At 46.4% G+C, this 17,082-nt stretch overlaps 1 protein-coding gene across 3 annotated transcripts in view; it reads left to right on the forward strand.

Annotated features, from left to right (window-relative positions):
* Window positions 1-17,082, forward strand: part of HACE1 (HECT domain and ankyrin repeat containing E3 ubiquitin protein ligase 1) — an 838,224-nt gene that overhangs the window by 292,034 nt on the left and 529,108 nt on the right. For all 3 annotated transcript variants that reach the window (XM_069606519.1, XM_069606520.1, XM_069606521.1), the window contains 3 exons: window positions 6,665-6,752; window positions 15,970-16,081; window positions 16,163-16,260. In XM_069606519.1, coding sequence (XP_069462620.1) covers window positions 6,665-6,752; window positions 15,970-16,081; window positions 16,163-16,260 — 298 coding nt within the window. The remainder of the gene's footprint in view (window positions 1-6,664; window positions 6,753-15,969; window positions 16,082-16,162; window positions 16,261-17,082) is intronic.

Genomic DNA, 17,082 nt, shown 5'->3' on the forward strand with positions numbered 1-17,082 from the left:
GCTCCGTGTCCAAAATAACCTGTTTCACCCTTTCCTTTCCCAAGAGTCCAGAATAGGCCCAATTCTCCCAACCTTTGCGCCCAAGCCTCTCCTGCCCCTGCAGGTGCTCCTGGGCGGGGAGACTGCTGTTTCCTTGGGGGAAGCTGAGCCCTAGTTGTTCTCCCAGACGCCCCTGCCGCTTAGGCTCCCAAGGGGCGCTGGGTCTGAGAAGAGCGAAGACCCTTCCTGCTTTCTCTTGGCTCATCCGGAGTCTGTCTCATGTGTTTGTTCGGCCAAACACCGCCACACCGCCTTGTCGTCCTGCGACATCGACGACCAGGTATTTCTGCTTGTTCTGTTCGTAGGGTTTGTGGGTGAGAAAACGAAAACCTTCTTCTGTGTGTCACTGGCGGGCGTCCTTCTGCAGTGGCTGGATGCTGCCTTCCGTAAGGACCCTGCCTGTTATAAAGGGGAAGCCCCTCCCCTTTCTTTTGTTTGCCCTTCGCAGGCTTTCTCAAATGTTGCCGCTCTTTTCTTCTTCGCGGGCTTTCCTTCCCTTTTGCTGCGCTGTGACGCGCCTCCCCTTCTTCCCAGGAGGGGGAGGCCAGGAGGAGGACACTGCCCGGGTTATCGGGAGTGCCTCCTCCATTTTGCTTTGCTTTTATGTTCGTTGTCACCTGCATAACCCCGGCATCCGTCCATTTGCATCCAACACATACCAATAGCTCATTCCCCTTTTCCCCCAGGAAAGTGCAGAATGAGACCTGTTTGTTTTTGGCATAAAAAGGCTGCAGATTTATTCCACAATAACACAAAACCAAACTGCACACATTTGTGGAAAATACTCATAAGATGCGGCGACTGCTCCGTGTCCAAAATAACCTGCTTCCCCCTTTCCTTCCCCAAGAGTCCAGAATAGGTGCAACTCTCCCAACCTTTGCATCCGAGCCTCTCCTGCCCCTGCAGGCGCTCCTGGGCGAGGAGAGTGCCATTTCCTTGAGGGACGCTGAGCCCTAGTTGTTCCTCCCAGACGCCCCTGCCGCTTAGGCTCCCAAGGGGCGCTGGGTCTGAGAAGAGCGAAGACCCTTCCTGATTTCTCCTAGCTCATCCGGAGTCTGTCTCGTGTTTGTTCGGCCAAACACCGCCACGTCACGAGTGGGTTACCGCCCACCGTGGCTCCCCCTTGCTCCTCCTCTTACATTTCCAAGATTTACATGCAGAGATTCCAGAAAAACAGATCCATACCTAATGGTGATAGGTGCACCCCATCTTTGAGGACATTTTCTGGAGATTTTAAATTATTCAGGCCGTGCCTGATCTGCCGATAGCCTCTGCCCCAGCAGAACTTTGCCATTGCGCAGTTTAGCTTCCGCCTGGACTGCTGCGTGATTATCCGCACCTCTCCATTCCGGCCTCGGGATGATCTCGGACCAAAATATCTCTGTTTCCCCCAGTTGTCCTGCTAGCTCCTGCAATGAGAACATAATTTTCCGCATCAGAGCCCCCCTGCCCAGACATGTCAAATCGTTACCCCCCAGGTAAATGACCAATATGTCTGGTTTTTGCTTATTGCTCAACAATCTGCGCACCTGCCCCTGTAATTGCGCCCATTTCATACCTGGCACCCCGTGCCACCCAATCCTGAACTCGCCCGCCGTCAGCTTTTCCTGCTCCGCCGTCCAGCTTGCCCCTGCCCTAGACACAAATGAGTGTCCTATTACCCATACTGATCTCTTCCTTCTTCGGGCTGCTGCTGGTAGGGAAAGAAGGAGACATGTAAACCTTACAGTGTTTCGGGCCTGATATATCTCTTGAAACAACCAGATTTCCATCTCCCAATCTGTCTGATTGCCACCTCCCCCATGCCCACGGCTGCGGCTGATGTAGCAGCCCCAATCTGGAATGAGTGTGTCCCAAAGACCCCTTCCGTCTCCCCAATTCCTTCTAGCGCTAACTCCATCACTCTCCTAAACTGGAAGCGACTCAGTGCTGAACCATCCTGGTGAATGAGTAGCGGAGTCCCCTTTACTGAAGGAGGTCTTAATTTGAGGAATCCTGACACTGCCTTGACTGGGCATACCGTGCTTCCTGTGATGGGCTATAGAGACGCTGTGCACCCTTTGCCTTCCTGATCCGTCTTTGAGCTTTTTAGCCACAATGTCACCTCTACCTCCGGACAGTGCACATCTTGCATTTGTAAAAATCTCGTCCCCTTCGCACTTTTGTTCTCTGGTACCAGCTCACTCACCCTGAATGCCCCGAAGAATGCTAACGTGAAAGCTGCCCTGAATAATGATACTTCGAATCCCCCGTGGCAGATTTGCTCAAGGCAAGCCACCACCCTTTGCAGCTTGACCAGGTCTATGGGCCTCCTTTCATCACTTCTAGGCTTCACTTGCTGGGCCCAACCCTTCATCGCCGTACCAATATAGTGTTCCTTAGTTGGGTCACTCTTACCCCCCAGCTTAGAAAAATGGGCGATAGCTGCCAGATGGTGTGCCATCCATGACCTGGTTTTCCCTTCATGCCAGCGCCAACCCACAAAGGCCCTCACCGGCATCTCCTGCTGGTTTTCTCCCAATGCCTCTCGTTTGAAATTCAGCTACCGTTCCCAGCATGCCTTATACCTCTTTGTCGTGCCTGGTGCCAGTGCCGTCTGAATCAGGGTACTCAGATTACCCCAATCATGTCCCATCACTGTGTTTCGAACTGGGACATCACTTTTTCTGCTCCAGGGCAACTCTCTCGAAATTTCTCCCACTTTAAACGAGAGAGAGCATCAGCTGCCGTGTTCTGAACCCCAGGAATGTGTCTAGCTCGTACCTCTATATTCTTTTCTAGCATGCATCTATGGAGCTCCCTTAGTAACCGCAAAACCTTTATGCCGCTGGCAGAACCTTGGTTAATGATTTGGACCACTGCTAGGTTGTCTGACCACAGCATGACTTTGCTGGTTTTCAGCTGTTCCCCCCGAAGTTTAAATGCTACCATTCCCCCATGCTTGCATTCATTGCATCACCATACCTTTCACCACCTCCAAGGATGTGGGTCTGTCATCCCTTGCAGCCACCGGTCTGGTTGCAGGCGTGCTGGGTGGTCCCTGATTCCTTGGCGCTACCACAGGTGCAGCTGCCGGTATGGCTACAACCTCCTGTGTCCTTCCCTTGCTTCTTGCCGCAGCTGCCCTGGATTTCTTGCTATTGGCAGCTTGCTCCTTGCTCGCCTTGGCCCTTTGCGTCATCACTCTTCTCCTCTTCCCAGTTGGTTCTTCTTCTTCTTCCCCGTGTCCTTCTCCTTCCTGCATATCTTCATCATCCTGAAACATCAATGGGGATTCAGGCCTCTCACTGGGCCCTGGCTGCTCTTCCCCTGGCTGGGTGACCAAGGTCTCCATCCAGTTGGTGCCATACTTGGCCACCACTAGTTTGGCCATCGTGATGAAAGCATCCAAATCCATGTTTGTTGCTGATTGTTTTGTGCTAGGCAGGCTGTAAGTTGCAATGTTTTGCCTGATCCTCTTGATTGTCTGGCCACGTGTGTTTTGCACCCACGTGAGCCGCCTCACGAGAGTAGTGGAGGCGTTGTGTGTGGCTGGGCTTGCCGCTCAAGTGTTGTCTCTCAACCTGTGTGGCCGATGTGGTGAGTGCGGCAGGGGGCCCCTTGCGTGCCTGATTCCTGAGCCTTTCCTTTATTGGCCGAAAAAATTGAGCGGTTGCAGGAGCAGTGCAGCACCTCGGTGGATCGCCCCTTTTCCCGGATGATCCCTGCCGTGTGCCTTTGTATCCACTCAGTGGCTTTCCCCGACTGTTCTCAGTTCACCAAACGACCTGACACAACCTCCGCGGCGACTCTGGTTGCTGCTCAGCTCACTCCGCTTTACCTCTGGCAGTAGAGCACCCGGCGTATCTTCTCTCCGTAGACAGCAGGTCGTCGCAGCGCTCCCCTCAGCGGCCCTTCTGATGGCTGGACACGCAGCAGCTCTTATCGCCACGGCGGCGATGGCCGTTCAGTGGCAAGGTGTCCCCTCCGCGGCTCCTCTGCTGGCTGGGCACGGAGCGGCTCCTCTCCCCCACGGCGGCGATACCCATTCGGCGGCGAGGTGTCACTTCAGCAGCTCCTCTGCTGGCTGGGCACGCAGCGGTTCTTCTCCCCACGGCGGCGATGCCCCTTCAGATGAGAGGTGTCCCTTCAGTGGTTCCTCTGCTGGCTGGGCACGCAGCGGATCGCTGTTGCCAGTTCGTCCGATCCAGCGGTCCTCCTCCTCACGATGACGACTGCGATCTTCTTGCAATAAAAACGAAAACCTTCCTCTGTGTGTCACGGGCGGGCGTCCTTCTGCAGTGGCTGGATGCTGCCTTCCGTAAGGACCCCACCCGTTATAAAGGGGAAGCCCCTCCCCTTTCTTGTTTGCCCTTCGCGGGCTTTCCCAAATTTCCCCGCGCTTTTCTTCTTCGCGTGCTTTCCTTCCCCTTTGCCGCGCGGTGACGCGCCTCCCCTTCTTCCCAGGAGGGTGAGGCCAGGAGGAGGACACTGCCCAGGTTATCGGGGGTGCTTCCTCTATTTTGCTTTGCTTTTGTGTTCGTCATCACTTGCACTCATCTTGGTGAGATTACTCCAGGGCTCAAGTCGATGGACCAGGTGGCCGGACAGCATCTGCCCTCTTTTGTGAGAGGTTGGGTGCCATCGCCCTGTCTTTTTAAGTAATTAAACATTTTTTACACATTTAAAGTGTGCAGCTTCTCGGATGGGACTCATATCCGGGTTGCACGTTAAAAAGCGACACTGTTATACACAAAACCAGAAGTGTATATGAAGACATCATTACATTTCTCATATGTTCTCTGTCTGTGACGTGACTTTCCAATGCACGTGTCCCCATCCCTCCCACTTTTTTATTTAGGACTCGAGCCGTTATTCAGTCCTTCTGAGCTTTCTGCACTAAACTATCTTTCTTACACTTTTCCGTTATCGTGCGAGCATAGCTTTGGGAGTCTTTCAATGAGGAGCAATTTGTGTGAGGACTGCATTTATTAGAAGGACGTGTTAATTACCTTCAGTAATGTTCTTTGTAACTAATAAGATATTCCTCACAAAGATTCCTAATAAAGATTCCTTCTATCTCCATCGAGAGGGCTCCCAAGCGTAGAAGAGGCACACTTGACCCGTTAGTCAGCACAGGCTTCTGGCCCCATCTAGTGGATATTATAAACATGTCTGGACCAGTCTGTTCCTGGTGGCATTTCAGAGGAGAGGAATCTTGGCTATGAATACGGTATCCATTAGAAAGAACATTACAGAAGGTAAGTCATTTGTTCTTCTAGGTGTATTCATTTCTTACGTTCCATAGGAGGTTCTTGTTATTGTGTCATGCATATCATTGCTGTGCGTTATGTTCCATGCTACTTGATGAGATGGATGGAATCTGTGTGCTGGAATCTGGTGTGGTGAGAGGGGATTCTTTGGAAGGAGAGGCATTAATGAAAACAAGAACGTTCAGAGTGCATGGGGTGGTGACTGCTGATGATACTCGTATACAAAATATACTTTCCAGTCTAATGGAGTCACTTTGAAGAGACCAAGGACGTAACACAATTCTGTTGAATGCACCCTTAGTTTTATTTGGTTCACTGTTTCTAGATGCAGAATGAATTCAACACGGCAGATTATTGGTTTTGCTCAACGCTCTTGTTCTGAATCTCAACGTTGTGTTTATTTTCTCATAGACGTTTATAATTTACTTTAAAAATCCTAACTACTTCTGAGCATGTGTGGGGCTTTATGTATATTATCACCAGGGCCTGTGACACAGGTAACGGCATGCCCCAACATTCCTTCTCACCACATCAAATCTTGTGGCTCACAGGGAATTGGGGTGGGTGCTTCTTGCTATTGTATATGTGGCGCTCAGGAGTGCTGCTTCTAAAGTTATCCCTGTCAGCTGCCAACGCCTGTCACATAGAAGCTAATGTAACAGTACAGTACTGATTTGTTCAACACAGTCTGGGCATACATTTCGTATTACCTACGTAAGCCCTACTGCTGGTCCTAACTGCCCTTTGCAAAAGACAACGATACAGTTGTTTAGGAGCATCTTAGTTCTGTTTCCATGTGTTTCGTTAGTTGCTTACAGCTTTCCTTTAGAGGTATGCTGATATGGGTGAAAAGTATACAAGGCAGGTTTCTGATCCCTGGTGTAATGTAAAGGGTATGTGTGAACCCCACACCGGAGCTCATGCACAGGGCTCACATGCCACCAGGGATCCCCATTCCAGTTGTAAAGAAGGGCTTCATTTACATGAATTGTGCCTGGCTTTCCTTTGGCAGCAGAAACCTGGTGCAATCCATCTATGTGAATGGGCCATTGTAAAGTCTGCAGTGCAGATTCACTCTAACCCTGTGGTTAAAAGCACGTAAAAGCCGGTGGATCTTGGCTCCCCATGCCTTTCATTGCATGCAGGCGGTGAATTCCTAATCCATCTTCGCCGTGTTTGGAGACGGATCTGAATCACTGGCAAGATGGCGATCAGATTCACCATTGATTGGATCTTACCTATGATTAAGTGCAGCTAATTGACTGTTGCCCAAGTGTACGCATTATCCTTTCAATCAATGTATTTCTAAATACCTTGGAGATGCTCGTATTTTTATTTTGTATAAAGTGTGAAATATTTGTGTTTTTCTGCAGGAACCCAAAAATCATCTTTGACCATTTTCACTTTCTTCTGGAGTGCCCTGAATTAATGTCAAGATTCATGCACATCATAAAAGCTCAGGTATGGAATTATTTGATAGGCTTTTAAGTCTTGATATCAGCATAGAACTGTGCTGTTCGCTTTTCCTGGTATATGGGAGCAGTGACTTAAACTAGCAGACAGTATATACGTACTCCCCAGTGGAAGTGGAGCATGCCTGTCCTGGCCTGTATCAGAGTACCACTCTACAGGTCACACAGAAGGCTATGGTTGAGTGAGGAGGCGAAGAGAAGGGTGCCCCCTATGATGACTTTCACACATTGACGGTTATTATCAGGAAGATATCTTTGCTTGATGTGCATCATATGACACAAGGTCTGTAAAACTTTCACAAACAACTAGCCGCAATTGTTTGAATTTATTTGATCGGAATTGCCAAATCGATCAATAATATAATTCACTAAATGTTTAACAAGTCAATGTCGAACAATTTGTAATTAAAAATGCCTGTTATCAGCAGAACGTATTTGAATTTGCGAGTTGTCAGCGGTAGCAAACCGATAAAGTCCATATTAAGTGTCTGCTTTTCTCATTGAAATAACCTTTATATTCCTGACTGGTCTGTTATGTTTCCAACAAACCTGCCAATTTGATAACCATCTGTTTTCATTCATGGCCACCATCCAGTGTGCTTTAACGTGTCCCAACTCTTGTTCTGTTTCTTGTGTGCCCAAAAACCATGAGCCCAGTCTGGAATATGTTTCCTGATCTTCGGAGAAATCACTAACGTCCATCTGCCATTCACCTTCTGTAAACCTCCCCTTCTATCAAATCATCGCAATATGTAATGGTATTGTCTTTCTACTGTAAAACTCTCATAACATATGATCTATGTGAATTATGAGCTAGTTTCCTCAGTGCATTTTCAGAGGCTCATTCCCATCATAATCTGCTATCCATTGATTGGATTCTGAATTTGGGGTTGTAACAAACTCGTCTGCCTATTTCTAGGGTTCCTTGGTGGGTTGATCAAAGGTCCTCGGTACCTCCCCAAGCTAGAGGATGATTGGCCCTGGAGCGTTATGGGATGGATTCCCTGGTTACACATAATAGACCCCCATTCCGATGAGACCTGATAGACCATTCTCCCCCTTGAGACATTATGCTGCATTAGTGGGGGACTAAACCAGACACTGAATCAGTGACATTGGGAGATTCCTGTTGCTGTACGGTGACCGCTTGCTCAGGAAATTTGGACAGACTATGGAGGTATACACCTGGAAAGCATACAAAGTTTGGCAGAATGAATATTAGGCTCTGCCCTTTAAGGGAAATGAGAAACAGCATACCCAAAGAAATGTCAGCACCTGTATGCTCTGCTCCACTGTCACATGTGCAGGATTCCCCTCTAAGTCTACATAGGGGAAAGCGAGGAATCTGAGGTCGGAGGGGAGACTCTACATTCAGCCCCATCCAAAGCGCAAACCTCCACTCCCGTAAGGCTAAGAAATAGATGGCTCCAGGGAGTCCACCCCAAGGGGGAAGTCAGGGTTGAAAACCGCAGAGTGGACTGCCCATGATGAAGGACTTGCCAGCCTGAAGTCCCACATAGCAATTGGATGCCATCCTCCAGGGAGGGGCCCACTAGCCAATACCTACACCAGCTGCCTCATCACATGCCTGAGATCCCTAAATCCAGAGAGCGGCTGATGACAGAGCTTATGGTGTCGCATGAGCCAATTGCAAATTTAATATCTTGGCTGCAAGTAAGTCAGTCCAGGGAGCGTTCCTGTCAGCCATTGCCCATCACAGTCAATGCACCGGAGTCCCCTTTCACCAGAGAGTGGCAGGAAGCCAGGAACTCAGCACTTGAAAAGCACACAGCCTCAGTTAGTCATTGTGGGTGTTTGGAGTAGGAGCTGGAGATGGGAAACAAGAGCTTATTTGGAGATGATTGAAGGAGAAAGCGGGAGCCTGCTCAGGTATGAGACTGGAGAAGAGGTCCCGGAGAGTGGCCAACCCAGGACACTGGGAGCTTGAGGAGAGACCTAGAGGATCAAACCAAGGACTCGAGAGCTGGAGCAAGGAGGGGGAGAGTGGCAGCCAAACAGGTAGAATGAAAGGAGGGTGGTGCTCAGTGGGGTTGCGTAGGCACCCAGACAGGTGAAGAATTTGAGGGTAACACTCTGAGGAGCAAAAAAGGTGAGATTGGTAACAGCTGTACCCAAAGAAGGTGAGGGCAGTGATCACAGTAAAGGGTGTGGGAAAAATATGGGCTCATAACCTCCTCCCACTGTGGGCTTCTCCCCTTCAGATCAGGACCTCTATCGTAATCCAATTCCTCTCCTTCTGAGTTCTACTTTTATTGACGTCTTTCACCCCCTCCTGGGCTTTGTGGCCTACACCTGTCGTCCTTTAACGAGATCTCCAATCTGCCTCCTCAAGGGCTTTAGGCACAGGCCCATTCCACCTCTTACTGGTTTTTCACCTCCTCCTTCATGATGTTGGTCGACATCTTCCTTGTCTCCATCACCTTCCACCTCCTTATTTTCACCACCTCTTTCACCTTCTGATTTTGCTCCGCCTTCCAGACTTTACTGCTTTCTTGCTTAAGTTCTCCCACCTCCTCCTTCCATTTTTTTTTTTCCGATATCTTTTTATTTACATTTTTAATAACTCTTTCACAAATACAAAATGTACACAGAAGTTATGAAGTAAGACTGAATGCACAATGTTTTGCACAATAAAACGGCAAAGAAACCAGTAGGGAGAGAAAATAAATAAGTTGCCACACTTGCTAATTATCATCTAAATAAATCTCTGAAGAATTCTAATGATGGTCTAGCTAGAATTTTAATAAAACCAACTGTGTGGATAAGAAAAGACAATACTTTTAAGGGTTTTTCCTAATGAGATCTACTTAATAGAATATAAAACCTCCATTATGTTTCTGGTTGTTCTGAACCCTAAAAACATTAGAAACATTAGAAGGGGAGAGGGTAAAAGCCCCACGTTGAACTTCCAACTTCATCCATTTCTGTGGGGGGACCAGACATAAGACAGTACCTCAAAGTTATTTATATGAGCAAAGGAAAGGTACAGAACCATCCCCTGATGAATGGGAAAAGTATCTGGTTCTTTGATATATTGTTTGATAACGGCTCCCCATTCCTCCATAAAGGAAGACAAGCCGTCATGAGCAATCCGTAAAACATCCCATACTTTTTACAAACAATCCAATCAGTCTTGTTTTGAATGCTGCTTCCATTTTTGGGCTACCTCTAGTGTAACTGTCTGTAATAATGCCTCCCACATCCTAGGCAGCATGGAAAGTTCATCGACTCCAGAGGGGAGACCAAACAACATAGTCATAGGTTTGAGTCATGGAGAGACCCCTACTATTTCTTTAATCCAACTAAGCAATCCCATCTGGAAAATCTGTATAATTGGACATGTTCGCCCTATATGATAGCAGGCCCCCAACTGACCACAACCCCTTCCACAAAATGGAGAGGAACCTGAAAACATTTTTGAACGTTTTACTGGGTTTGTATGCGAAGAGTTAACATTGTCTTGTGAAGAGTTAACATTGTCTTGTGAAGAGTTAACATTTGTTCCCAGGTTTTGCCGGGAATAACTACCCATCCCCTTTCTCCAAAAGATTTTAAAATTGGGTTTATCTTCACAACCGCTTAAAATCAATGCTTTGTAAATCTTAGAAAACGTACCACTTCTGGCTTGCGCAGTGTCAAACATTTTATCAAAAGAAGTTAGTTCTCTCAGTAGATTAGCTTTCCATTTTGGATCTAGAACAATCCCCTTAAGTCATATGTATTGGAAGATTCCAATCTCACTCCTACCTAACATTTCTTTCACTTATTCAGACCCCTTCAGTTATGGGTTGTTTGTGTCTCATATTTTCACAGGTCTAAGGCTGCACCCCAAAGAGAACCTGTGGGGTACGGCCATGCAGACACGTTCTAGTTAGCCTTGTCATTTCTCCAGAGATCCCATAAAACTAATACTGGGTGTTCATGAATATTAGGGGGGGGATCTATTTTCTGGGAGACCATATTAGATCCCTAACCTTCTTAGAGTACGTTGCACAATCCTCCAAATAGGACCAGTATGTCCCAAAGTCATCCCCCATGTGCTCCAATAACATTCTTAACTGAGACACCTTATGATACCCCCCAGAAATCAGGGAACTCTAAACCACCCACTTCTTTAGGGAGGGAACAAAATGTACCTACCACCCTCACCGTCTTACCGTTCAAGATAAATGTATATTCTTCATGATTAACTTCCTTAAAACATTTCTCAGGGATGATAGTGAGGAGCATGGCAAAAAAAAAAGTCTCTGAAATATCTTATCTTTACTATTCTAATACCCAGATATTGCATTGAGTTATTTTCTAGTTTAATCCCATAATACACTCCTGATTTCAAAAGGATCACTCCATTCTTTCCTAAAGAGAACACACAGGACTTGGTATAATTTATTTTCTCTCATCATACTCATTTCCAATAAGGATTCCTTAGGCTTGGTCAAATAAATAAGAATGTGATCTGCAAGTAGGGAAAGTTTAAATTCCAGTTCCTCATATTTCGCCCCTATCATCTTACCTTCTTGGTGAATTGCTGAGGCCAGATCACTAGAGCAAATGGTGGGGAGAGACAATGTGAGGCACCAGACACCACTGCCTGTTGCCTCTAAATAATCAATCGGTTCTTTAACTTACCCCATTAACCATCAACTTGGCCATCGGGCAGTCATATAGGGATAACACCACTGATTTAAAATTGTCACCAAAACAAAATCTTTCCAGTAATGTCACCATTCATTTACACTCCAACTGGTCAAAAGCCTTCTCAGCATCCATGGAGACTAGGCACACTCCCTCCTTCTCTGACTGTTTAACATGAATTAGATCAAGAGTTTTTCTAATATTATCTGAACCATGTCTACCAACCCTCCCTTTTCACTGTGTATTTATAAAAGGCAAAACCTTATCAAGCCTGTTCCCAAGAATTTTAATGTCTGTAATCAATAGAGAAATAGGCCGGTAAGATGTCCACATTTCCGGGTCCCTATCATCTTTCGACATCACCGATAGTATGGTTCCCAGCAAAGATCTTGGAAGGGAGTGGTTTTCGAATACTACATTGAATACTCTTATGAAGTAATATAGGGGTTCGTAGCCAGCAACATATCGTATAGAATGTCACTGTAAATGCGTCATTTCCCAGTGATTTTCTCACTAGTCATGCCTTTTATTGTTCCTATTACCTCTCCGTCAGAATCGGGTCCTCAATCACCATCCCCCTCTTCCTCTATTCTGAATTGTTTTCATCAGCAGAATAGTGCTAAGCTTCACATGTCTTATTTCCAGAGATCATTATTGATGGCAGAAATGAGTACGCCTCTGCTCCCTGTTCATTCCTGCCCTACACATCTGCTAGGCCTGATGGAGGGTCATCAGTGACTCCTGTGCGTGGCTTTCTTATCTAATTTCTCAAGCTCCACTCTTATTTTCCTTTGTTCTAGCCCTGGTTCTTTGTCCTTTGGGCCTACAGCTCCACTACTTTCGCATATCAATGTACCAAAGCAGAACTTTTTTTGTGTTCTCTTAACTCGTGCACTTTTTTGATCTCCTCGCGCTGCTTCAGATACAATTACTGCAAAGCAGACACCATATGCCAGGGGAGCCGAGTACTTGGGTTCTCTGGGGCCCGGGCCTAAACCCCCAAACCTCCCCACATCCCTGGAATAGGCCAATTTCGTGAAAGTCTATATACTCAAAATTGTTTTTTGTGTGTTTTTTTCTTTTTTTTTTTTTCTTCTTTTTTGCCGTCGAACCCTGTAGCCCCGCCGGGAAAACCAAAAGTCTATGCCCCTGCCATATGCCCTTTGGAAGTGATATTTGTATCATAACGTGGGTCCTACTTTCCCTTCTCAGTTAATTACAGCTGCCTCCCTCAGAGCCATAATAGGATACAACTCTGATAATGCTTCAATTTTAGATCATTCTCAATGTTCCTCCTTACAAAATCTCTCTGAATTGGTTTGTACGTCAGAAACCTCCTCCTGCAGTCCCTCTACTTTCTCCATCCATTCTGTGCACTCTTCCCTTCCTGAAAGAACTGTCTTTGATAGTAACATGCGTGTTATGCATGCAGTCTGGATCCATTTTTTAAAGCAGCTTGTCGATAATGCTGGGTTCTCCTGGCGCCCATACCCTAACTGGAAGGTTCCTGGATGCGCTTTCATCAAATCATGACAGACCCCGAAGATGGAGATTGGCCCCTTTATTTGGGGCCACTCTCCCCAGTAGTAGAACCAGGAACAAGGGGGTTTCCACTCAGCTTCCTTTCTTCCAGCAACACCAGATGTATAGAAAGGGGCACTAGTCCGATTCCCCCAGTCAATAAAATTATAATAAATTCAAGATGGATAAAATATTATATTTTGTTCGTTTTTAGTGACATTGAAAATGTGATTGACTAAGGCAAAGGGAGGCGGCTGCTGTGACAATTCTTAGAAACATCATTTTTTCTGAAATGTGTAAAGTCTCTTTGTGGCATTCACTCCTTACATTTCTGGCCCATCTGTTTCTTAGTGCAGACACTAGAGCCGATGCTGCTCGAGGTAGGAGGGTGCGTTCCAGAGGAACCAATTGAAGCCATTAGTACTTTACTATTCATTCTCATCCCTTTTTCTTTTTTCTGACCCCCGTTCGCCTCTCTTGCCAGAGGTTGGGGATGAGTTTGCTACTCTGTTAAGTGTTTGTGAATAGTTGTTTTATTATCATTATTATATATATACATTTCTATGTCTGCAGGTATGTTTTATGTATTTAAACACTATGGTGGCAGCACTTGGGTGTTGTGAGCAAGCGGCAAGTAACGCCGCAAAACGCGTCGACTTTTCTGGGAAGCTAGAATGCTGTATTTTAACTAATAAAGAAGACATTATGGATTTTCTGGTCACGGACTGATTATTGAAGCCAGGTATGAAGGAGAGTGCTCCTCGCTTAACTGACGTTCAGCCAGTTCTTTTGTGTGTGTGTATATATATATATATATTTGTATAGGCCAGACCTAGCTCGGGAGCAGCAGAGAACTGTACTGGTCATCGAGCAAAACATTGGTAGTAAGAATTTAACAAGTCATGAAGTAAACATTATTATAATTATCACAGTACAATATACGGATGGAGGTGTGCAAAAAAATAGCCGGAATCTTGGATACATCAATGTGTTGTTGCAAGAGCAAGGACTTCAGTTCTTGGAGGCTTGGAGAAGTCCAGTTACAGACGAGCGTAGCTTAGCTTGAGAAGAGCGGTTTCCTAGTTTTCTCCTTGTGAGCAAGTCTAGTTTCCAGTCTGGTGAGGGTCTTACTGTGAGCAATGAAGCAATAATGATCCTTTTTCTCCGTCATGGTGTCCTCAATAAATGAATAAACCAGCCTTGGACTTATCATTCTAGGAAAGACGGGTAGAAAGTGATGGACAGATGAACTCTGAACCAGCGACATGAACATATGAACTGATCTTCCCCGTGATGTGGTGCATCAGGAGCGGCTGACCCAGCATGGCTGCCTCGCCTGTGCTATGGTGCATCAGGAGTGGCTGGTTCAGCATGGCTGCCTCCCCCGTGCTGTGGTGTATCAGGAGTGGCTGGTTCAACATGAATGCCTCCCCCGTGCTGTGGTGCATCAGGAACGGCTGGTGCAGCATGACTGCCTCCCAGTGCTGTGGTGCATCAGGAGTGGCTGGTTCAGCATGGCTGCCTCCCACGTGCTGTGGTGCATCAGGAGCGGCTGGTTCAACATGGCTGCCTCTCCCGTGCTGTGGTGCATCAGGAGCGGCTGGTTCAACATGGCTGCCTCTCCCGTGCTGTGGTGCATCAGGTGTGGCTGGTTCAACATGGCTGCCTCCCCCGTGCTTTGGTGCATCAGGAGCGGCTGGTTCAGCATGGCTGCCTCCCCCGTGCTGTGGTGCATCAGGAGTGGCTGGTTCAACATGGATGCCTCCCCCGTGCTGTGGTGCATCGGGAGCGGCTGGTGCAGCATGACTGCCTCTCAGCAGCAGAGCTCTTTTGGGGTCTTCAGTGAATTTATATATTCTTGTTGAATACTTTAACAAATGTTGCCCCTCCCCTAAAACAACCCAAAGATTTCAATTACCCGAAAAACACTCAGTTAACATTGACTTTTCTGTGGCTGACTATTACTGTGCAATCCCCTTTGTGTTGAATCTGACTTTTCTTTTTACACTTTTGAAGTGTCTTTTTTTGTTTTGTTGCTGCAGTCTCCTAATCCCCACTCCACCATCCATTGTTTTCCTGATGTTTTTTTTCTCCCTCACCCTCTGCTTCTTTTCCGCCCCACCAATTGCCCCCCTCCTCTGGCCATCTCAATCCCATTTTCAGTATCCTCTTGATTTCTGTGCAGTTGCCTCTTCCTTTAAGGGGAAGTGGGTAACCCCACCAAGCTCACCTTCTTTACCATCGAAATCAACTTTCCTTTCCAGCGCAGGCCTTTCCTTTTTGTTTCTTTACCCTTTCAATTTCTTCTCGCCAGTTGATAAACTCTGTTCTCCTTGTGTTTCGTACCTCCCCTTTGTTTTGATTTTTACCTTTTAAATTTGGGAATTTATCCAGTCTTGTAAGATGCACTAGTCATGTTTTTGTTTTTGTTTTCTTTGTCTGCAGCTTGGTTTGTTTGCACAGTAAGATTTAGCAGGCTTTGTTTGTTAATGTGTTTCCTTCTTGCAAGAGGGGGTTTCAGCAAATGGGGATTCTGGAAGCATTCATAATCCCACCTTTAAGAAATGTCCAACTCACTGTTTTATCCTTTTCATTCACTGGAAATTAGGTAATGTTTTTAAACAGGACCGTTGTGAATTTTGTAGGTAAGTTATTCCTTTGTAGAAAAAAAGTCAAAAATTAACAGGGGAGTCGAGTATAATTTTAACTTTAAAAAATTAAGAACATGGGTTTCTCTCTCAAAGTGTTCCAACATCCCGCGCCAGCTGAGTAATACAGTATTTATGAATTTAGTGAATGAGGAAGCACTAGAATTGGTAGTGAGTAACTTTGCTTGTAGCGCTCTGCCAAGACTGCCCGTTCTTGGGCCTGCGCAGAAGGCGAGTGCAAGCAGGCCAGCCAACCCTCGCCTCTCCCATAAACACGTGACGCAATGAATCCACACTGAAGCCAGCATTCCAGCTGAGGTTTGAGTGCCTGCACTCATTAGTGAGTCTGTTTCATTTATGGACATCTGTTTCTTTTGCCAGCCCTTCAAAGAACGCTGCGAGTGGTTCTATGAACACCTGCTTTCCGGACAACCTGATTCTGATATGGTGCACAGGCCAGTGAGCGAAAATGATATCCTGCTCGTTCACAGAGGTAAGCTCACCTGAGCATTTGTTTGATTTCACATTGTGAGACTTTTAAGGAAAGAATCATTAATCTATGTTACATATTTAGATTCTATTTTTAGGAGTAGCTGCGAGGTTGTGTTTAAGTCGAACTGCGAGAAATTGAAGCAAGGGATTGCTGTGCGTTTCCATGGAGAAGAAGGCATGGTATGTAACCAATAGGCCAGAGGAAGAATGTCATGCATACCCCACATGTTTTCTTTTTCTGCCACACAACCTACAACACTCTGAGGATTGCTACACTTGTTTTAGAGTTTTAAGTTGTGAGGTAGTCGCTGGCCTGATGACATATAGCAGTGGGTAAATGGTATAATTGCTAGACTTTACTGCAATTCTCCCCCCACTCTTGAACAGAGTCCATTTCATGGTTCTTTTAAATTAACCCTTTACTCTTCCTTGGCAGGGTAAAAGCGCTTGTCCTATTTATGGGAAGAGCTTCAAGAGGTAGTGCAGACTTTGTTGCACACCAAGCACAATGCAATAAAATCAAGAAATATGATTTAAAAATGTCCTTCATGCACAAATGAAATGCAAGCATGTGACACTAAACTCGGTGCTTTTGCTGAGGAGTGTGAGGGCAGTTCAAAAGAGTCGATGAAAAGAAAGCTGTATGTCGGATCGGGATGGGTTGTCAAGCTAAGCAGAGGAGTCATTGCTGGCATGTGGAACTGAGTTGGCTTGTTGGTCAATTATGCCGTTGTAACTTTTCTGAAACCTCAGTCTTACCTTTTGCTGCAGACTTCAACTGAAGGTAGACTTCAGCTGAAAGTGTGTTGACATGGGATTAAGCCAAAGGGCGCTCTCAATCGAGAACTAAAAATAATGCAGGCAGGACAGCGTAGTCTCAGTGAGTATGCTGAAGAGTGCTGTAACGTCCTGGGCCTGACATCGTGGTTTCTACCTTCTGGTTTTGGACTAAACCACATCTTCTCGTCGATGAGTGCTGGTACAGGGGTGGGTTTGCAGTAG

The sequence above is a fragment of the Ambystoma mexicanum genome, chromosome 4p (genome assembly GCF_040938575.1).
Source record: "Ambystoma mexicanum isolate Mex_15411 chromosome 4p, UKY_AmexF1_1, whole genome shotgun sequence".
Taxonomy (NCBI): Eukaryota; Metazoa; Chordata; class Amphibia; order Caudata; family Ambystomatidae; genus Ambystoma; species Ambystoma mexicanum.